General features: G+C 34.0%; 3 protein-coding genes across 3 annotated transcripts; 1 reads left to right on the top strand and 2 right to left on the bottom strand.

Moving 5' to 3' along the window:
• Nucleotides 1-1,266: 1,266 nt before the first annotated feature.
• On the top strand, nucleotides 1,267-4,283 carry LOC131642832 (O-fucosyltransferase 20-like). The gene is made up of 6 exons (XM_058913000.1): nucleotides 1,267-1,937; nucleotides 2,153-2,318; nucleotides 2,506-2,595; nucleotides 2,710-2,993; nucleotides 3,153-3,411; nucleotides 3,556-4,283. Exons 1-6 carry the CDS (start codon nucleotides 1,279-1,281, stop codon nucleotides 3,796-3,798), a joined length of 1,701 nt encoding a protein of 566 aa, XP_058768983.1. The 5' UTR covers nucleotides 1,267-1,278; the 3' UTR covers nucleotides 3,799-4,283.
• Nucleotides 4,284-4,510: 227 nt separating this feature from the next.
• LOC131642833 (S-adenosyl-L-methionine-dependent uroporphyrinogen III methyltransferase, chloroplastic-like) lies at nucleotides 4,511-8,524 on the bottom strand. Its single transcript, XM_058913001.1, has 4 exons — nucleotides 7,835-8,524; nucleotides 7,059-7,136; nucleotides 6,579-6,926; nucleotides 4,511-5,183 (listed from the first exon to the last, which is right to left on the bottom strand). The coding sequence occupies exons 1-4, from the start codon at nucleotides 8,357-8,359 to the stop codon at nucleotides 5,037-5,039; spliced, it is 1,098 nt and encodes a 365-aa protein (XP_058768984.1). The 5' UTR covers nucleotides 8,360-8,524; the 3' UTR covers nucleotides 4,511-5,036.
• A 5,322-nt stretch (nucleotides 8,525-13,846) lies between these two features.
• On the bottom strand, nucleotides 13,847-17,091 carry LOC131642828 (O-fucosyltransferase 20-like). The gene is made up of 6 exons (XM_058912995.1): nucleotides 16,379-17,091; nucleotides 16,003-16,168; nucleotides 15,792-15,881; nucleotides 15,393-15,676; nucleotides 14,978-15,236; nucleotides 13,847-14,839 (listed from the first exon to the last, which is right to left on the bottom strand). The coding sequence occupies exons 1-6, from the start codon at nucleotides 17,035-17,037 to the stop codon at nucleotides 14,597-14,599; spliced, it is 1,701 nt and encodes a 566-aa protein (XP_058768978.1). The 5' UTR covers nucleotides 17,038-17,091; the 3' UTR covers nucleotides 13,847-14,596.
• Between the last annotated feature and the right edge of the window lie 6,485 nt (nucleotides 17,092-23,576).

Genomic DNA, 23,576 nt, shown 5'->3' with positions numbered 1-23,576 from the left:
GTTTTCAAAGCTTTGGAAAATGACATGTCAAAAAAAATTTGAAATTATATCCACGTAGTCATTAACACATCATAGGTGGATTTGTCAAGTATACAACTATGGAGAGATAAAAATAATTAAGAAAATAGAAAAAACAAAATTAGGATTAAAAAACCTGACTTTTTTTTTTTAAGAGTAACTAAAAAATTAAAGAAGAAAACTAAAACTACATTAATTTAAGTCTATTTAAAATGAGATACATATTATCCAAATACATTTGAATGAGATGATTTGAGACACACTTTTGTGAGAGACCCATCACTTGTCCCCCTAAAATCTTAAGATGATAGATGTATGAGTTCTCTCATTTATAAACTGTTCATTCTTTTCTTTTTTAATCAATGTGAAACTTCTTCCTCATACTTGATTCTCAATCATTTGAATTTAATTTTAAATATGTAATAGTTTCTAAAATTAAATGAAATGCATATTATTTAAATTCATAACCTTACAAACTAGTTTTCTAACAAACGCACCACATTAGCATCCACCATTAACATTCATTGGATGGATAATAGTCATGAATAATGCCAAATCTCACTTTATAAATTATGTAAATTAAAGTCAAAACTCATCACTCTTAAATTAATCTCACAACAAAAACACACTTAACCTCACCATCTCCCTTCACTTTCTCTTTGATTACGTATTCCCGCCAACTCCCTATCTATCTCTCTCTCTCACCACCACTCTTTCTCTCACTAAAAAATGAAAACACAATAGTGGGAGACTTGGTGAAAAGAAAAAAATTATTAACAATAACTTTCCAGATTCTCCCGTTGCAGTCTATGGGATTTCTCACGTATTATGTGCGTTTTCAAAAATATCTCTACTTCTGAAAATATATTTATGAAAGTCTATTTTTTAATTTAAAGTTGAATTGTTTCGTAGATAAATCTACGAAATCTTTATTTAAACGGTTCCATAGATATACCTATGGTACAATTCTATGTAAAATAAAAAATAAAAAAATTCCGAAGATACACTTCCAAAAGCGATGGACAAAAAAAATTCGCCATGTGGTTAAGACTATTATCAGTGAATTGAGATATTCTCTAAATTTCTCTTCTTTGTTCACATTAATGAAATTATTTAATAAATTTATTTTTAATATTTTTAAGTTATAATATTATTTCATAATTACAAATAAAATATTTCACACTCTTATTATAAAATCTCTGTGTTCTTCTCAAGAACTTCCACAGAAAAAAAAAAACAGAAACTCTCTTTGATATTTCAATGGCAAATTCCAAGAACAATGCAAAGAAGTTATCATACATTTCAGTTCCATCAAAAATCATAAACTCCATTTCATCTTCTTCCCTTCAATCTCTCATTCATTCTCCAAAAAAGTCTTCAACAACTACCATCTTCACCAGAAAATCATCATTCTGGTTTACGATCACTCTCTTTCTCGTTGCTTTCCTTGGTATGTTCATGTTTAGCTTCAAAACTGACACCCCATTTCCTCAAAAACCATGTTCAACTACTCACCAAAAGCTCTCAATCTCAAATCATCATTCAAAATCCAAACTTGGTATTGGTAGTGTTCTCTCAAAGAAAGAGAGAAAAGGTTTGAAAAATGATCATAAAGATGAGTTTTTTGTTTCTCATGTTGAACTTGGAGTAAGAGGGTCTAGTGGAATTGAGAAAGAGAGTGAGTTTTGGAAGAAACCAAATGGTTTGGGATATAAACCATGTTTGAGTTTCAGCAGTGATTATAGGAGACAAAGTGAAAGGATTTCGAAGGAGAGGAGAAAGTTTCTGATGGTTGTTGTTTCTGGAGGATTGAATCAGCAAAGGAATCAGATTGTTGATGCTGTTGTTATTGCTAGGATTCTTGGAGCTTCTTTGGTTGTTCCTATTTTGCAAGTCAATGTTATTTGGGGTGATGAAAGGTACAGATAATGAATATTATTACTTTCCATAGTCTATGTGTCATTGTCGTGTTCATTGTCAGTATCATATCTGGTGTCTGTGTCGTGATTGTAAATTGTCTGTGTCATATTTGGTGTCTGTGTCGTGGTTTATAAGGTTGAATGAATCATATGAAGTTTAGTTTGGCTTATCAATGAATTCAAATTTTTAATGGTTTTTGTTTAATTATTTGCAGTGAATTTGGTGATATATTTGATCTAGAACATTTCAAAAAAGTTCTAGCAAATGATGTGAGAGTGGTTTCAGCATTGCCATCAACACACCTGATGACAAGGCCAATTGAAGGAAGGCCTCCACTTCATGCCACTCCTAGTTGGATCCGTTCGAGATATCTCAGACGAGTAAGGAGTCTTCGTGCCAATTCAAATTCTAGTTTTAAGTTCGAATCTATTCTGGAGATAAAATCGATAATATTAATATTCGAACACGTCAAAATCAATTTTTTCCTTCTTTAAGAGTGTAACCGAACACAACTTAATAGACTTTAGCTTCTTTGAGTTTTGAGTTCTGCAGTTTATATTTATGCAGCTCAATAGAGAAGGCGTTTTGCTTTTACGTGGCTTGGATTCAAGGCTTTCGAAGGATCTTCCTTCTGATCTTCAGAAGCTTAGATGCAAGGTATATCAATGTTTCTTCTCTTAGTCTATCGTTTTAGAATCGAAAAGAAAATAGATATCTATTGCGAAGGAATTCACGTGAATTTCGATTGATATGTGTCATCTAAATTTTCAGGTTGCTTTTAATGCATTAAGGTTTGCGGAGCCGATAGAGAAACTTGGTAACAAGATTGCAGAGAGAATGAAAAGCAAAGGACCTTACCTTGCTCTTCATTTAAGAATGGAGAAAGATGTATGGGTGAGAACTGGTTGTTTACCTGGTCTAAGTCCTGAGTATGATGAAATTGTTAACAATGAGAGGATACAAAAACCAGAGCTCTTGACTGCAAGATCAAACATGTCTTACCTTCAAAGAAAAATGGCTGGTTTTTGTCCTTTGAATGCTATGGAAGTTACAAGGTAAATTTTCTATCTATCTATCTATTTACTATTTATCAATAAAGTGTATAGACATGTCTGACAAATGTTGGTGTTGGACACTGACATGATACAGACGCATGTGACTACCTACATTTATTTTTATCGATTTCATGATAGATATTTTGGTTTCATTTCTAGGCTACTAAAAGCTCTAGGAGCTCCTAAAGATGCAAAAATTTATTGGGCTGGAGGAAAACCATTGGGTGGAAACAAAGCATTGCTTCCATTAATCCAAGATTTCCCTAACTTTTACAATAAGGAAGATCTTGCTTTGCCAGGAGAATTACAACCTTTTGTAAAGAAAGCTTCTCTAATGGCTGCCATAGATTACATTGTCTCTGAAAAGAGTGATGTTTTCATGCCATCTCATGGAGGAAATATGGGCCATGCAATTCAGGTATATGATTCTGAAATTACATGAATTGCAAAATGTCTAGTGTTTTCATTTCTTATGACTCCTCTCAGTTTCCGACACCATCACTGATGTCTATGTGTAAGTCTTAGTGTCGTGTCTGATATCTGTGTATGATATTTGTTTCAGGGTTACAGGGCATTTAGTGGACACAAGAAATTTATAACTCCAAACAAGAGACACATGCTTCCTTATTTTCTAAATTCTTCACTCTCTGAAGAAGAGTTCAATAGGATAATCAAGGAACTGCACCGGGACTCGTTGGGGCAGCCAGTGCAGAGGAATAATAAGGGTGGAAAGGATGTCACTAAGTATCCTGTCCCTGAGTGCATGTGTAATCACCCACATTCTCAATCCTTATTTACAAACTAACACCAAATCTTCTGGTATATCAATGTTGCCATGCAACTGAACAAGGAATCAAGTGCTATTTAGGACAGTTCATGCATTTCGTAGCTTCAATGTTGCATCGACACGCCATATTGAAGGCTTGTATGATATCTTACATGTTTCGTGTCCAACACCACAAGCACAGCAACGACATTTTTTGATTCTTTATACAGTGTTTTCATTTTTATGTGTAATTCTTGTTACTACATAATATGGTTACTTGTGGTCGTGGATATTTGTATAAATTACAATAGATAGTGTAACACAAGTTAGAAGAAAAATACTGTAAAAGTTGTGACGGTTATTTCAGAAAGCCTAAAAATGTGCAATGGAAACTTACCTTGTACCACAAGTTACCAAAGCTTGACATTATTGTAACTTTGGCATCATGTGTTTGTTATGGCATTATGCTAGTTAAGGTTTCATGTTCACTTCAGGAACTAGTATTTTTCTATGAACACAAGTGAAACATTGTCTAACCTCTTATATGAAAAACATACAATTTGTATAATGTCCTTGATCATATTAGATGGTCCATATGACACAAACTTTGTGTGCTAAGGTTGAAACCTTGTGCAGTGCGGAAACTTATTCCCCATCAAGAAGAAAGGACGGGTTTCACATTACGTTAGAATATCGTCATGAAAGGCATTAAGTTGATACACCACTAGACAGGTTCAAATGTGCTGCCAGATTGGACAATATACTGTTACAATATGCTGATCTAACAAGTAACATTAACAAATGAATGTCGAAAGACGGAATGTCTTCGAATTCTAACTAGCAACATTCATAAACCGAACTAATGAAATCCCCTCTGAAACTAACCTGCATTATGTCCTAATAAAAATGATCCTAAATAGATTATAACAAAAAATTCACCTAAACTATGAAAAGTTAACTAATCCAGGTAACTGTGGCCTTGGTCAGAAACTCTGGTGTAAATTATGATCGTCGGTTGAAAAACGAGCAAAACCTGTGCATTGCGGTTTGTTTTATTCTAAATCTGCAACATGTTGAAGCAAAATTTGTTCCAAAGTACTTCCACACAAACCCAACATCTCCAATAGAAACCGCAATTGCAAAGCAGAAGTTCTTCAGTTCTGCAAACATCGCAAAATGTATCCAAATCACATTAACCTTCAACCCTTTTGTATGCAGACGTAGTAATCCTTCATCTTCACAAGCTTCGCGGTAATAGTATTTCTCATAAACATCAATCATGCTTGCATTAAAGATGATTCTTGTTTTGTAGGAATAGGCCAAAATGGCGATAACTCGACTACTTTTCCTATAATTAGCAGTGTTGGTGACTCTAATCCAGTAGATGCAATTTTCTGTGGAAGGTCTTTAAGTTCTGCAAACACCTGCAGGATTGCAAATAATGAATGTATAATCAGTCGTTGGACTAAGCATCATCGGATTTGTTGTCGAAATCTTGAACTCGGTCATTGGATTTGTATTATTACAATTATGTTTACCAATCATTCCAATGTCAACCAGACAACCATCATTCTTAAGTACAAAATAAAATCGTGGCCTCAAAGAAGTTAACTGCTATATCCAAAAACAACAGTTACAACTTACAAATCCTAAAATCAAATGCTAGAGGCACCTTTGCCGTTATACAATTATTTTGTCAGAATTATTGCAAATAAAAGCAAGAAAAGTCATCTGATTTTTAAATCATACACCAGAGTTGCGGGCCATGCACGGGAAATTGCAGGTCCTGTGAAGGTGTTTCATGTTGCTCGCTTCATGCATTACATTTCCATATATCTAATATCGAACAAGTGTGAATGAAATGTGATGCCCAGACAGCTGTGTGGGAAGAACACTAGCCTTTGAAGCCAGTATTTCATTGGAAGAATGTTTTGTACTCTGTCAAACATCATAAATCAACTTCTTTTGTTTTGGGGAAAAGGGGTGCATACAGACCCGGACACAGACACCGGACACGAGAGTGACATTTAAACATCGATAATAATTTGAATAAAATGAAATTACATGTATTAGGGCCGTTTCAATGTTGGAAACGCCTTTGATCAGAAGTGTCGGTACTATGAAGAAAGGGGCGAGGAGGAAGTTTTAGAAACAAGATTTATTCACAGAAAACGAAATATTGTGGACACAAAAATGAAAGAATATGTTGTGAACGGAGAAGTTCTAGAAAACTCTTTTAGGTGTGCAAGCAAATGAATCATATAATCCTAAAGAGAAGCCAACAAGATCTTCAAGAAAAAGAGGATTAAGACCAAAGAAGGCCTTCGTACCACCTTTTTCATAGGCAAGACAGTATAGAAGTTTTGGATGGAAAAAGTTAAAAAAAGTCATTGAAGTGTACTATATCAGTCAACTTGCTTCATTTTGGCATTCATTTCAAACTTTCGAATGTAGTCTCTTGATCTTATATTAGCGTGAAGTTCAAACAGACATGTAAGGATACTTCATTTTGTACAAGTAACCGATAATTGGAAGTATTCATAGGCCTTTTTATCAGAGAAAAAAAAGTTTGTGGAACAGTTAATTGATGGAAAATCAGCAATTGAGGAACCAGTATCAGTCTCGCTACAACTGAACTTTTGTCATCTACGGGGATAATTATAAATGGGATGAAAAAATATTTGATAGATAAATCTACGAAGAAATGGCCTATTACAATAAATTTCAGAAAGGAAAGGAGTTAATAATAGCTTAATAAGAGATCAAGGATTATAAGTTTATAAAGTATGTTGTGAAAAGGGATGTGTGATCAATCTTACCGTGCGCTGCTGAAGTGTGGTCCCTCGCTCAATGGCTACAGCCGGGGTGTGAGGGGACAAACCATGATGCATTAGTTTCTGAGAAAGGGAAGGGAATGTTGACAAGCCCATATAAACCACCAAGGTAGAATCGGGATCGGCAGCATTTTCTGATACAAATAAAGGATCGCTTCCTCCTTTCCTCGAATGCCCTGTGAGAAATCTTACGCTATTTGCAATACCACGGTGAGTCAACGGAATCCCTAATTCCGCTGCAATTCCAGATGCTGCTGTTATACCCGGAATAACTTTCACATGGATACCTTGTTGTTGCAAAAAATCCATTTCCTCGCCACCCCTTCCAAACACCTACAAACACAAACAATATATAACACTCAAATTCAAGTATGTTCAACATACAAGACGTGAAAATCTCGTGCAGTAAACTCATTCCAATCACCGATAATATCCTTTACTAAACAATTTAAAATGAAAACTCACCAACGGATCACCCCCTTTAAGTCTCACAACAGTAGCCCCAGCTTCTGCGAAACTCAAAAGAAGCTCATGTATTTCCTCCTGCCACAAGTTCACCAAATCAAACAAAAACAACATTTCATTTCATCGCTATATCAAGTAACCAAAACAACTCAATCCCAGCAGAATAACAATCATATCCAAATCCAAGAAGTCACCATAAATTGACATGTAATCCATGGTTTTAATTTGCACTCCGCAACCGCAATTACAGCGGCAATATTGCTGATGCGGTAGTCTCCGCAACTGCAATTACAGCCGCAATATTGCTGATGCAGTAGTCTCCGCAACTGCAATTACAGCCGCAATATTGCTGATGCAGTAGTCTCCCTCCGAAACCACATCAGATCGCAATCCCGGTGTGAATTAAAACCATGCATCCGACTGCCATTACAAATCACATCAAACAATTCCGCTCACGTTTCTTCAAGTATTTTCATCAAAACTCAAAATTTCAGAATTCAAAAACTCAGTTTACTTCCTATATAATGAAAAATCTTAACATCAAGTGTCGTTTTTTAACGGTATATTTCAAACACCTCCAATTAAAATTCACACCGCAACAGTCACAATGCGCATCACAACAACCACAATCGAAACACCAGCAACCGCAACCGCATCGGCGAATTTAAAACCATGATATAATCATAAAAATTTCATCTTAAACAAACAAAACAACCAAGATAAAACCAAACCAACCCCATATAACAAAACACAAAAAAAACAAAAACTTTTCTCACCTGAGTTCTACTATGGTACCCAGCAGTTTTTCCAACATACAGAAGCTTAGCATTAGGACCAACCAAATCCAAAACATCATTAGAAACCAACCTATCATACAACAACAAATCAGCACTCTTAATAACTCTAACAGCCTTAACCGTCAACAACTCAGGATCCCCCGGTCCTGTCCCAACCAAAAACACATCACCAGGAACACACTTCCCTTCACTACATTTCCCTTCATTCTCCCTCTTTTTCTTCAACACCTGAACGAGCTTCTTCAGCTCCGGAAGCTGTAAAGCTATATCATCCTCTCTAGTTGAATCATCACCAAAAGGGGTTTGAGTGTGGTTATTACACGAAATTGGTTTCTGGTAAACCCATTGGTCACGTTGGTATCTTTCTGAGGAGTGTTTCTCTGTGAAGGGTGAAGTGGGGGAGGTTGTGCAGTTGATGGAAGAAATGGGTTGGCGAAAACGGTGATTTGGAGTGGGTTGTGAATTGAGAGATGAGAAAGATGAAAACTTGTGGAGAAGAGCCATGTGGGTTTTGGGTTGGTGAAGGAATTGAGGAAAAAATGGGTTTTTGGTGAAATTATAGAAAGAGTGGAAGTGTTTGAATTGGAGTTTGGGGAGATTGAGGAGACAGTGTTGAGGTTGTTCTTTGCTTTTGGGTTTTGGGAAGGACACACTTTTGGTGGCTTGTGATTTTTTCTACTTTTGTTTTTGTTTTAGAAAAGAACAAAAACTTCAATTGTGTTTTTGCAACTTTGAGTATTATAATAATCTGATTTTTTCGTCCCACTTTGAGTATTAAATTTCTCATTTTGTGATTGAGAAAAACTATCTGTACACTTTTTAGTAACACTACACCGTACTTTCATACACAAAACATACTAGTTTATTTTTTTAATAATTTGTTTTATTCTTTGATTTCCGGGCCAGATCAATTTAGTTTGTAGTAATATACGGTGTTGCTGGTGTTGCTACGGTGTATGGACATAATGGTGTCAAAATAGCACACTTCAACAAGCTCGATTTAGGACAACGGTTTAGTTCAAAGTATTTAACTGAAAATTATTTAGTTGATTTAAAAATCAGACTGAATCGACCAGTTCAACTGATTGGACCGTGAAACGAAGATGAATTTGATTGGGTCAATCTTTCAAAACCGCTAGTGAGTCAAAATCGAAGTAGAATCGGAAGAATCGGATTGAACCGTCCAATATCATTCGAACCATAGAATCGATGCTAGTTTGGTAAAATTGTTCGGTTAAAAAATGCATCAAATTGGCCTTTTTTGTTTATTTTTTAAAAAAGTTTAATATGTAAATATCAAAACTTAACATACATTCTCCAATCACAAAAAAGAATTCCGTGTTTTTATTACAAACATACAAATTTTTAAGTTTTGTCACTTAGTTATAGATTAATTTTCAACCACACTTCATCATATGTTTGTCGTATTTTAACTTAAATTTACTTTTTGTTGTTTAATTAAATGTATTGTATTGTTTATTTTTTAATTCTATCTTTTAATTTAGGTATTCTTTATTATTTGAACTTTATTTTAATTATTATGTTCTATTATTTTATTTTTTGTTGGAATTAGTTTAACTTATTTTATTGTAATTATGTAATTTATTCAAATTATTCTTAGATGAATGTTGAAATGAGGTGTACAAAACTATGTTGTGTTATTATATCTATTATCGATATTGTTGTATTAAGTTTGTAATTGATTTTTGAAATGTTTATTTTATTAAGTTGTGAATATATGATTATGTGTGACATATCTATCAAAAATTAGTTTCATATTATTAGTTTATTTAATAAACGGTTTGACCATATATTTAATTGGTTGAACCAATTAAACCTTAAACCGCAAGCCGGTTCGATCTCCAATCCGGTTTTTAAAACATTGGTTGAGTTATAAAAATTAGAGTGAAGATCAACTATGGTCCCTCACAAAAACTACATCCAAATTAATTCCCATAAAAAAGGACATGATTTAATCCCTAACAAGCTTTAACTGGATCATATTAGTCATTCTATTAATATTTTTCTCAAATCGATTTTTTTATCTATTTTTAAACCGTGGCTAGACTGCCATGTTAGATTTTATTTTTTTAAATACTAAATTAATTGTTAATTTTAATTTCTATTTTATTTTTTAACTAATTTAAATTTGAAAATATAAAAAAAAAAAAAGTCAAAAATTGTTGCTAGAAGGAATCAAACTCAAAGATCTTCAAACCGCATCTTATGTCTTATTACCACTAGGTCAATGAACATTTATGAGTCTCGAACCCAACTCTCTAAAAATTAAATGATAATCACTTTACGATTAAGCCAATAGTTATTAATATTTTTAATAATGAATACTTAGTTTAATAATTCAGAATAAATATTTACTTATTTACTTATTTCAAATAACTCAAAAATAAATGTTTATTTATTTCAAATAATATATAAATTTAAATACAAAATTAATAAAATGTATATCTTAATTATAATTATCCAGATATAAATAAATTAAATAATATTTAATTGAAATTAAACAACAACAAAATTAAATATTTACTTATTAAAAATTAAATAATTTATTACTTTTTAAAAACATATAATTGATTCAAATAACCTTATAATAAATTAATTTAACATTGTTTTGATTAAATATTTATTTATTTCTATTTGATTAATTTTATTTAGGATTTACATTTTATTAATTTTATTTTAAAATTTGTGTATTATTTAAAATAAATAAATAAATATATTTTGATTCTAAATTATTAAATAAATTATTCATCATTAGAAATATTAACAACAGAAAACTGATTGGTCTAGTTGTAAAGTCACTACTATTTAAGCTAAAGGGACTTAGGTTTGTATTTTTTGTTTTAAATTTTAAATTGTTTAATTTTACTAGAAATCATGAGAATTATTTGTCACTAATATAAATTGACCTAGTGGTAAAGACATAAGATGTGATTTAAAGGTCCCTAGTTTAATTATTTTAGAAACAAATATTTTTTTTATTTTATATTTTTAAATTTGAATCGTTTAAAAATAAAACTGTAATTAAAAATAAAAGTCAATTTAGTATTTAAAAAATAAAAAATAAAATCAAACATGTGAGTCTAATCAGGATTTAAAAGGGAAAAAAATTGAGAAAAATATTAACAGATGACTAATATGGTCTGGTCAAATTTTGCAAAGGATTAAATCGATCGAGTCCTTTTTTTATGGAGGATTAATTTGGATTATATAATTTTTGTGAAGGACTAAAATGGGTCTTCACTCTAAAAATTATAAGTGGAAATTTAGTGAACCAAAGAGATGAAGGAAGAAAGCATTTGAAAATTGGATAAAGGAAAAAGGATGTGAAATAAACAAGCTACGACTATGGGGGATAGAACAAGTCGTAGCCCGTCGGGTTGGCACGTACACTCACCAAAAATGTAGGGTTAGAATTTTGAGTCCGCCGCCTGCCAAAACTCGCCCCGCCAATATCCATCGTCTGCCTATTCGTTTAGTCTGTCTGGCCTTAAGCTCATCCTTTTTTGGTTAATTCTAATAATTTCAATTCGTGATTTTTTTTATTTAATACATTTATTTGTGAATATATACAATATTTTTTAGGGTTTGATGGATATGCACTAACAGTGTATAATATAGTTTTACACTGTCTTATAATGGAAATATATCATTATGCCATGTCATATAATTTATTTAAAATTTTCAATATGACTTGGTAGAATACATGTTCGTCATTGGTTGACAGTGTAAAACTATTTTACACTGTAAATGCATATCTTTTTTTTTTCCTATTTTTAAGTAAAAATTGTTAAAAAGATCATTTATAAAAAATTATTTTAAAAAATAAGTGAAAAATTTAATTGGAAAGTAAAAAAAGTCTATTAATCTATTAAAAATAATAAACAAATAAATAAATAGGCGGACAAGTCTGCCACCTGCCAACCTGTCATCCTGGAGGGGCGGTGTAGATTTTTATGCCCATTTCCATTTGGTGGTCTTGCCCGTCCAACTCTTTTTTTGACAGGCTTAAGGTGGGGCGAGGCGAGCGACCCGTTTTGTCACCCCTAGTTGTGGCACATTTGGATAAAGGCAATTTCTTTTCGCACCCTGTTACTTTCTCCTATGCCCTATGCGAAATGTCAAAAATGTCTCCTATTTTCGGAGATACATCTTTGAACGCACCATTTTCTCATTTTACCGAAATTACATTTGGAGACGCATCTCCGGTAAAACTCCATAAACTTAGAAACTTAGTTTACAAGCCCATACAATATAAACCATATAATCAAGAATTACACCATCATTGTGTTGAGGTTATATATTACTTATGTATTAAATCGTATCAAGTTTGCATCGTTGACGGTAATACATTAAAAAGTGTATCGATGGCAATCTAAAATGCATCATGAGGCATTCGAAAGTATCTTTAGGTGGGTCACTCTAAAGTGGAAATAATATCTCTGAGAAACCATATCTTATCAGATTGATACGCACTTGCTATAAGATGGTTCATTTTGGAGAACCGCATCCATTTTGAATTTGGTGATGGACCGCTAACACAAGGAATAAGAGCACCACGAATTGCATCAAATGTTCTTTTTTCCCATATGGTGATATGTAGAATTTCCTATGCGCTGTCAACCCTTTCAAAAGCCTGTTACGGCCCGATAACTGCAATTACCATCACCCTTAAAATTTACAATTCACTCAATGTGTTTGTGCATAAAAATATTATTGAGTGGTTAAATGATAAACCATCTTAATGAGATTTGATGTTCAATGTGTTTTCGAAGATGTAACTGCGAATTAACCTAAAAAAAATTTGGAGATGCATCTCCAAACTAGATTTTGGCAAAAAATGACATTTGATGTGTTCGGAGATGTATCTCAAAATAACCCAAAGATATTATGCGAAATCAAGATTAGAATGGAGTGCTTGAGGTGGTTCACTGTAGCATTCAAAAGCAACTTACATATATGCTGACCAAAGCTATCAAGACGGAACATTTCATCAATTTGAGGGATGAAATTGGTGTTATTAATTTTAACTTGAATATAAATTAAGGGATAATGTTAGTTATAATTCAAATTCAAAGTGTTAAGTTGCATTTAATGTGCATTTGAGTTTAACTTATATTTAAGATTCATTTGGTTGACATTTGCATTTATGATTTATGTATATAAACTGAAATAGTTTTTAGTTTTCATTGTAACCACTTTTCAGATTGAAAATTAGATAAAAAGTTTGTTACACTCTTCTCTCTTCTATTCTTTTATCTTCATCTTCTTTATCTTGTACTTCAATGGAGATTTTCCCCTATTAATCAACTATGAAGGATCCATCATGTTCGGTAGTTGCCAGTGCCACAGCCAAGTTTTTCATATCTTCACACTTCATAGAGACCTTAATTCCTAAACCCATGGAAAATAGTTACTTGTTTCATAAAATTCATAAACGACATATAAAATATAAAATGAGACAATATTTTTTATAAAATACTTCATTATAATATGGATATAGGGAGTACTATATAACAGGCTAAGAAATTCAATGATAAGAATTAATATACATAATTAATTTAATCTGAAATAAAGTAAATTAAATAATGAAATGAGAATTGAAACAAATTAGAGTAATCATAGTCCTGAATGCAATTAGTACAAGTAACCATGCCCTTTACCATGCAGAAGGGTTAATTCTAGAAAGAGTTAATGCAAAAAATAGTGCTGTGATTCAGAATGTGAGTGATTACACACATGCACTCAGGGATAGGATACTTGGTAATATCACTCATTCCTTTCTCCTTAACACTGACACTTCTGAATGAAGACGCTGGTTAGTTTTGATCCGACTACCGAAAATGCCCGAATGCTTCGTTTTGATCCGACGATCGAAAATAAGTTGAATGCGTCGATTTTTAACTGCAGGGAACAATAGTCCATTCATATATGCTTAAATAACACTTCAACATTTCTTAGCCATTTGAGGGCCCCAATGACACCAGATCACGCACTACTTTGATGCTCAATTCAGCAAAAGAACAATAGGACATGCACAAGGTGACAACCTTAGTACACATAATTTGTGTCATGTGGACCATCTAGTTATATGATCAAGGACATTATGCAAACAAGCCAGCATGGAGGACATAACTTTTCACCTAAAGATAATCCTGAATCTGCTGCCTTTTGACAACTGACATACACCAATTGTACTAATATATAAATGGATGATTTCCATATAAGAGGTTAGACAATGTTTCACTTGTGTTCATAGACAAATAGTAGTTCTTGAAATGTACATGAAACCTTAACTAGAATAATGCCATTACAAACTCATGATGCCAAACTTACAATAATGTCAAGCTTTGGTAACTTGTGGTACAAGGTAACTTTCTATTGCATATTTTTAACCTTTCTGAAACAACCATCACGACTTTTACAGTATTTTTCTTCTAACTTGTGTTACACTATCTATTGCAATTTATACAAATATTCACAAGTATCTATATTATTAAGTAGCAAGAATTACACATAAAAAGAAAACACATTGTATAAAGAACAAAAATATGTCGTTGTTGTGCTTGTGGTGTTGGACACGAAATATGTAAGACGTCATACACACCTTCAATATGGAGTGTTGGTGCAACATAGAAGCTACGAAATGCATCAACCGTCCAAAATAGCACTCGAGTCCTTGTTAAGTTGCATGGTAACATTGATATACCAGAAGCTTTGGTGTTAGTTTGTAAATAAGGACTGAGAATGTGAGTGATTACACATGCACTCAGGAACAGGATACTTTGTAACCTCCCTTCCACCCTTGTTAGTCCTCTGCATCGGCTGTCCCAACGAGTCTCGGTGCAGTTCCTTGATTATCCTGTTGAACTCTTCTTCAGAGAGTGAAGAATTTAGAAAATAAGGAAGCATCTGTCTCTTGTTTGGAGTTATAAATTTCTTGTGGCCACTAAATGCCCTGTAACCCTGAAACAAATATGACACAAATATCAGACACGACACTAACACATAGACATCGGTGATGTTGTCGGGAGACTGAGATGAGTCATAAGAAATGAAAACAGATAAACATTTTGCAACTCATATAATTTCAGAATCATATACCTGAATTGCATGGCCCATATTTCCTCCATGAGATGGCATGAAAACATCACTCTTTTCAGAAACTATGTAATCTATGGCAGCCATTAGAGAAGCTTTCTTTACAAAAGGTTGTAATTCTCCTGGCAAAGCAAGATCTTCCTTATTGTATAAGTTAGGGAACTCTTGGATTAATGGAAGCAATGCTTCTTTTCCACTCAATGGTTTTCCTCCAGCCCAATAAATTTTTGCATCTTTTGGAGCTCCTAGAGCTTTTAGTAGCCTATAAATGAAACCGAAAACATCTATCATGAAAACGCTGAAAATAATTTTACGTAATCACAAGCGCGTGTATCATGTCAGTGTCCGACATCAACACCTGTCAGACATGCCTATGCACTTTATCGATAAATAGTAAATAGATAGATAGAAAATTTACCTTGTAACTTCCATAGCATTCAAAGGACAAAAACCAGCCATTTTTCTTTGAAGGTAAGACATGTTTGATCTTGCAGTCAAGAGCTCTGGTCTTTGAATCCTCTCATTGTTAACAATCTCATCATACTCGGGACTTAGACCAGGGAGACAACCAGTTCTCACCCATACATCTTTCTCCATTCTTAAATGAAGAGCAAGGTAAGGTCCTTTGCTTTTCATTCTCTCTGCAATCTTATTGCCAAGTTTCTCAATCGGCTCCGCAAACCTTAATGCATTAAAAGCAACCTGAAAATTTAGATGACACATATCAATCAAAACTCACGTGTGATTCCTTCGCGATAGATATCCATTTTCTTTTCGATTCTAAAACGATAGACAAAGAGAAGAAACATTGATATACCTTGCATCTAAGCTTCTGAAGATCAGAAGGAAGATCCTTCGAAAGCCTTGAATCCAAGCCACGTAAAAGCAAAACGCCTTCTCTATTGAGCTGCATAAATGTAAACTGCAGGACTCAAAACTTGAAGAAGCTAAAGTCTATTAAGTTGTGTTTGATTACACTCTTACAAAAGGAAAAAAATTGATTTTGAAGTGATGCAAAGACTCCTTACTCGTCTGAGATATCTCGAACGGATCCAAGTAGGAGTGGCATGAAGTGGAGGCCTTCCTTCGATTGGCCTTGTCATCAGGTGTGTTGATGGCAATGCTGAAACCACTCTCACATCATTTGCTAGAACTTTTTTGAAGTGTTCCAGATCAAATATATCACCAAATTCACTGCAAATAAATAAAGAAAAACCATTCAAAATTTGAATTCGTTGATAAGCCAAACTAAACTTCATATGATTCATTCAACCTATGAACCACGACTCATACACTAAACATGACACTGACAAACCACGACACAGACACCAGATATGACACTGACACTAATATGATACAACACATCATAGACTAAGGAAAAGAGATAATATTCATTATCTGTACCTTTCATCACCCCAAATAACGTTGACTTGCAAAATAGGAACAACCAAAGAAGCTCCAAGAATCCTAGCAATAACAACAGCATCAACAATCTGATTCCTCTGCTGATTCAATCCTCCAGAAACAACAACCATTAGATACTTCCTCCTCTCCTTCAAAATCCTTTCACTTTGTCTCCTATAATCACTGCTGAAACTCAAACATGGTTTATATCCCAAACCATTTGGTTTCTTCCAAAACTCACTCTCTTTCACAATTCCACTAGACCCTTTAGCTAAAAGTTCAACATGAGAAACAAAAAACTCATCTTTATGGTCATTTTTCAAAGTCTTTCTCTCTTTCTTTAAGAGAACACTACCAATACCAAGTTTGGATTTTGAATGATGATTTGAGATTGAGAGCTTCTGGTGAGTAGTTGAACATGGTTTTTGAGGAAATGGGGTGTCAGTTTTGAAACCAAAGATGAACATACCAAGGAAACCAAAAAGAAAGAGAGTAAGAAACCACCAGAATGATGATTTTCTGGTGAAGATGGTAGTTGTTGAAGACTTTTTTGGAGAATGAATGAGAGATTGAAGGGAAGAAGATGAAATGGAGTTTATGATTTGTGATGGAACTGATATGTATGATAATTTCTTTGCATTGTTCTTGGATTTCGCCATTGAAATATCACAGAGAGATTCTGTTTTTTTCTGTTGAAGTTCTTGAGAAGAACATAGAGAGATTCTTATGTGTTTGGTGTGTGATATATATATATATATATATATATATATATATATATATATATATATATATATATATATATATATATATATATATATATATATATATATATATATATATATATATATATATATATATATATATATATATATATATATATATATATATATATATATATATATATATATAAATGAAATTTATTACTAAAAGCAAATAAGTGGAAATAATGTTTTTTTTAATAAATTGATAGTATTGGTTAGATGAAGTAGTTCAACTTATAAGTAATTAAATTAAATAAATATAAATGATTAATTTATTATTTAATTTTTTACGGTATTATTTATTTATGAGGTTAACGGTATTATTTATTTACGAGATCAAAGGTAGTACACCGACCGTGTAAAATAATTTTACACTATCAAGTGAATAGGATTCATCAATCAACTATATTATATAAGAGTGTGACTTAACATTTAACATGGTCGTGATTGGTTGATAGTGTAAAATTTTAGATTGTCAAATCATTTTTTTCTCTTTATTTATATTTATCGATTAAAGTAAATAAATTATTAATATTTAAAAAAATTGATTGCATATATAAATCAATAATTTTTGAAAAAAATATATAATTTGTTTCAATAAGTCTTTCACCGTTGCAATTTATTTTTATTTTTCTAGTGAGAGAAAGAGTGGGTTGGCGGGAACACGTAATCAAAGAAAATATGATAAGAGACGTATAATTTAAAGACTAAACTGAGTTTTTATTTATTTATTTATTTGATTGAAGAGTTTTTATTTATTTAAACTAAAAGTGATAACATTTGACTTTTAACTATTTCACATAGTTTAATTTTTAAAGTGGTATTTGGCACTGTTAATGACGTTATCATCCATCCAAAAATAATTGATGGGTTTAGTAACTTAGTTAGGGTGGATGTTAGGTTAATGTGGTGTGTTGGGAACTTATTCGTGAGGACTTTTTTATGAGTTTAAATAATATGCATCTTATTTTAAATGTGTTTTATACTAACTACATCTAATAAGAGTTTGGCATTTTATCACATCATGTGTAAATTTAAATTTTCTTAGGATGTTTTTGTTTGACGGATTTAAATTACAATCTCAGAAATGTTATTCCTTGGAATGGAAATTCCAAGAGTTTTATTCCTATCAATTTGTTTGGTAAAATAATTAAGGTTTCAAGGAATAATTTTAAATTTTATTTTATTTATAATTTTAAAATTTTAAAAATATGAAATAATGTGTTGAAATGATATGAAAGTGGGTAGTTTGAGTTAGTCATTTTTTATTCCCATGGGAATATATAATTCCCACCATTTGACATGAGAATAAATAGTTAAAATTTTGTGAATAACTTATATTCCTGGGAATTATTTATTCCAAGGCATTTTTTTTCTTTCTCATCTACCAAACAAAGGAATAACTATTTCCAACCTCAAATTCTCAGGAATCTTTTTTTTTTAACACCGAAACAAACACACCCTTAGAGCAAAGAACAAAATAATAATGTTGTTTTATTATTGTTGGTGCGTGAGTGTTTACGCTGATTTCCGGTAAACAACCGCTAGTCCTCCAAACTATAAAATATACTTTGGTTACTCGCAGGATCGACTAGATTGATCCTAGGACATAGTCAAACAATTGTCTCTCGATATGATTTGATTCATGTTTGTTTGTTCTGACTTCAAGAAAATTTGTTTCTGACGTGATCGAATGAATATTCACTTAAAAACAGCACTTGTTATATATGTTAATATGACTTTCGACAAAGGAAACGTAAACAAAAGCGTGTAAACTGCGGGAATGTAAAGTGCAGAAATATAACGTGCAAGAATGTAAAAATGCAGAAATGTAAAGTGCTTCGAAATGAAAGTTAAACGAAAAAGATAAAGGAATTGAAAGATACTTGAATAAAGAAAGATACAAATGTATTTAAAATGGTGTTGGTGTCATACGTACATTTCTCAGCGAACTCGTTCTCTAAACACTTGATACTTGAGTGATTTGTGAGTGATTTGTACAAAATGAACACACGGAATCCTAACATTAAGACCCTTATTTATACTAATTTCGACCCTAACGGTCCTACACTAATCAGATGCCACGTTGCCCACAAGAATCCCTGGGATGCCATCTGTCCTTGTGCGGTTACACAGACTCCTTCGAAATTCAAATCCTCCCGCCTGAATCCTCTTTCGACGCGTGGCAACGTGATCAGAACCGAGAATGCCACGAAAGCACGTTAAGCCTCAGTACCTTACGTATTTCGTAAAACGTTTAAGTCTCAAAGATAATTCACCTCGAATTAGCTCCGATTCTAACCATCTTCACTCCAAATCAAACAACATTCTCGAAACATGGCCATCAGTAGCCATTTTTAATAAGAAATGGTCATCAGTAACCATCTTTCTTCGAATCATAATCCTTCAAAGAATATTTCCTCCAAACGAAATCTCCGGCCAACAAATTGTCCCCAATAAATGCCTGTTTCGAAAACCAGAGAAATAGGCGTTTCTTGTTATGACGAGATTTCGTTTTACTCACTTCTTAGAGTTCCAAGACAACTGACTAACGTCATAATCATTTATGACTCCACTTTCAAAACGTCTTGTCATTTTCAAAGATGTCTTCTCAGAACTTACATTCCCACGTTCTGTCATTACTTCATGATCATTACTCCTATATACTAGGAGTAAGGCTAACAACTATTCGACCGTCGTTGGATTAAATCAACGCCTGCCGCATGTCTTTTGACTTTTACCCAAAAGATTTGAAAGGGTTTCCGTTAAACCTTTAAATACTTGAACTTCTACCCTTGCATAACTTCCACTCCTATTTTCCTACGTTCATCACAGAGAAGAAAATCCTCTTCGGCTTCGTTCAAACCATTTCTTACATCAAATTTACTTATGGCGTCTTCTTCAAATGCTCTTCAACCCATTCAAAAGCTTCAAAATCCTACACAAATAGGGAATCAAGAACACATTCCAGACCCAAATGCTGCAGAGGTGCGCGCCATCTATGCTTCTCAGGTAATCATTCCTTTTGAACTTTCTGGAAAACCTCATGCTTTCATGGGTCCTTTACCGGGAGGAAATGACCCCTCTTTGAGTAAATTTTTTCCTACTTATTATAAAACTAGACCTTTAGTTAGCAAGAATAAGATAGACGAAAATGGTCATCCAATCTCAGCTGATCCTGACAACGCAGAAGAAACCTCAACTGAAACTTCTCCGGTCTTAGAGAAAATTAGGTTAAACTATGTAACCAATTTCGTGAAAGTTTTTAGGTCAATCCCTTTAGCAAAAGATCCTGAATTGTATTACGCTTGGCTAACTAAAGTGGAAAAGAAAAAGGCTCCATTTTGGAAAGAATTAGGGATTTACGACCTAATTCAGTTATCTAAAACAGGTTTAGAGTATAACCAAACCATGTTAGTAGCATCAGTTTATTTCTGGGATGCTTCTCACAATACTTTCCACCTTCCATGTGGTGGTTACCCCTACCCTCTTTGACGTAGCTGCTATCACAGGGCTTCGACCAATTGGAGAAACCTTCGACCCCAATTTCATGGATACCGACACCATCAATTTTAATGAAGCAACAATCACTTATACTGCTTTCATTCAACAATACCACAACGAAACGACCACAGAAGTCTCAGATGAAGAACATATTGCGTTTCTAGCACTCTGGCTTTCGAGATGTGTCTTTTGTTCTAGGTCCATACAAGTAGCAAAGAGATATCTTTGCATGGCTAACCAGCTGAATGCTGGGAAAAAGTTAAACTTAAGCCAGTTAATTCTAGGATTTCTATACGAGAATCTCGGTGAAGCAACAGACCTTGTTAAGAACTACAAAACAGGATCTCTTCTTTTTGCTGGTCCTTTCTGGTTGTTGCAACTATGGCTTAATGCCACTTTTGAGGCTCACCTCCCATACAAAAGTGTTGTGGATGAAGAAACTACAGCTATAAAGGATCGAATAGTGGAAGGAACCAGATTAGCTTACCTAACTCCAAAAGAAGAAACTGGCAAACTTCGTGAAACCTTCTTGGCATACATAATGATGTTCGCTAAACGTTATCAATTTAGTCCCTCGATGGCTCCTATCGTTCAACGGAAAGTGGGTCCCGAATGGTTTACTCGAGAATTTCCAGCAACTTCTTCCGACCAACAAGCCGAATCCATGGCTATCTAGGAAGCTTTCCTCACCCCAAAGTTGTTATATCACCGACTTCGATCTCCAAAAAGTCACTGCTGTCTTCTTTGTTATCAACCAAATCTGGTTTCGAGACAATTTGGGTTGGTTCAACTCAGACCAAAATGCTTGTATGACAAAAGAAATCACATGTGTCTACACACTTCGCATCTGGCAGAAGATGAATATGAGTCATAAATCTCCAAATATGTTGGCATCACCACTTTGTCCCCCATCTCCTTCGAACCTGCTTTTTACTCTACCATAGATTTTCATCAATGGTGGACAGATTATTATTCCATGCAAATCTTCGATGCTGAAAGCCTTACTCGGGAACTAACTGAAGCTTTTGCTGATGTGCAGGCGAACTTTCATAAAGGTACTTCGACTCACATTAAAGAAATCCAAGCATTTCAAAAATTCTTTGAAACTATCTACAGGCCTGATGATCTTAGTCGGACCGTTTGTGAGGCTGCGGTCACTTTACGTGAAAAAGTTTTCTGTTAAACTGGATGAGTTGAAATTGCCCACGTCTGTTCAACCTGAACTACGTTATGAAGTGGCTTTTGAACTTAATCCCCCAAAATTTCCTCCACTACCTAGTGCTGATTTTGGTGTGGCTTTAAGCCCTCCTTTTCCAGACTGGTTTGTGTGTAGGAATCTCATAAAAATCCTTCAGGAACAATCTAAAAAACACGCTGAACGAGTGGTCCCGACTAAGCATACCTTGGATACTTTCAAAGGACATCTTCATATAGGTCTTGAGCACGTTCGCGTCTTGACTCCAATACCTGAAGGTTGGGGTTTAGACAATCCTTCGACTAACTTTTCCTTCTTCACTGAAATACTGATTTACACTTTGTTCACAGCCGTTACTCGAAAGAGAAATATCAAGGAAGCCCCTGCACAGAAGGGTTCTGGAGCTTCGAGGAGCACCAAGGCGAGTGGGAGTGATTCTGTCACCACTGGCAAGAAACCCACGGTACATACATACTTTATATTCTAACTTGTGTAATTTTATGAATATTACTCACTTGGTTTTAATATGTATTTTCAGAGCTCGAAACCTCCAGCACCTTCGAAGCGAAAAATTCCTCAGACGGCTGCTTCAAATGACGAAGATAAATCTCCTCCTCGTACTAGACAAGCAATAAAGAAGAGACAGAAAACTGCCACCCCTCTACCCAAAAAAAAAGGGATCTGGGAATTCGAAGCTTACTTCGTCAAGTGATAAGGTATCTTCTGATGAATCACCCTTGAAGGCTGCTAGTACTATCCCCATTGTAGAGATTCATAACTCAAGCCTAGACAACGTTCCAACCAAGGTATTTGGATTTCACAACCTAATCATCTTTTCAAACTTTAATTCTAATGATTAAGTTCACATCTTACCTTGTAAATGTAGGATGATGTGGGCACAGCTACTTCTGATCTCAAAACCTCAAGTCTAAACATTGATCTTGACAATCTTCGAGGTAAATGTCTGCCTTTTCGAATGACAGATGAATTTCTTGCAACTTTTCCATTTTGATCAATTATAACTGTCCAACACAGGTGTTTCTCGACACAAATCTCCTGTGCTTTCTCCGGTTCTCGAAGACGCTCAGCCCCTTGCAACCATCATTCCAACTGTACCTGCTGAAGAAAGCCATTCAAATGATGATTCTCAACCTACTTATCAAGATGAAAATATGGGGGGAAATCCTCAGTGTTCGGATAGTGATAATGCAGCCGGACAACCAACTGGCAGCGGAGATACTTTATCTGAGCAAGATGCTGCGGAAGAAACTTCCAAATTGCCTACACCTGGTCCTCATGAAACTTCGACCTTCGGAAATATAGTCACTCCTGTGACTACTTCGAAGCAGGTCCTCGCAATGCTTACTCCTTCAGAACTGGAGCAACTCAAGAAAACTGATCCCGTAAGCTTCCTCAAGACCATGATGAGTGTTGATAACATTTCGCCCATTGGGCTTGAAACTTCTTCCAATGTCCTGGTGGATACTAGAGACAAGGATGATATTCCTAATCTCCTTCGTCAAATAAAGGAAAAGTCCTTTGAAACCAACCTCGTTGAAGCTCTAAGCAAGGATTCCACCAGATGTTACAGCTTAAACAATCTTTTGAAGAAAGTGGATTTACTTCTGGTCTCAGAGGAAGTCTAGTAAGTGATTGTTTTACTGGGTTCTATGATTGATCAACTCCAATCTATTCTTCTTCGAAAACGAAATGTTGACGAACAACTCGCAACAAAGGT

The sequence above is a fragment of the Vicia villosa genome, unplaced genomic scaffold (genome assembly GCF_029867415.1).
Source record: "Vicia villosa cultivar HV-30 ecotype Madison, WI unplaced genomic scaffold, Vvil1.0 ctg.005843F_1_1, whole genome shotgun sequence".
In the NCBI taxonomy this organism is placed as follows: domain Eukaryota; kingdom Viridiplantae; phylum Streptophyta; class Magnoliopsida; order Fabales; family Fabaceae; genus Vicia; species Vicia villosa.
Note: the sequence above shows the minus strand (reverse complement) of the source record. Positions and strands in the feature narration are given on the sequence as shown.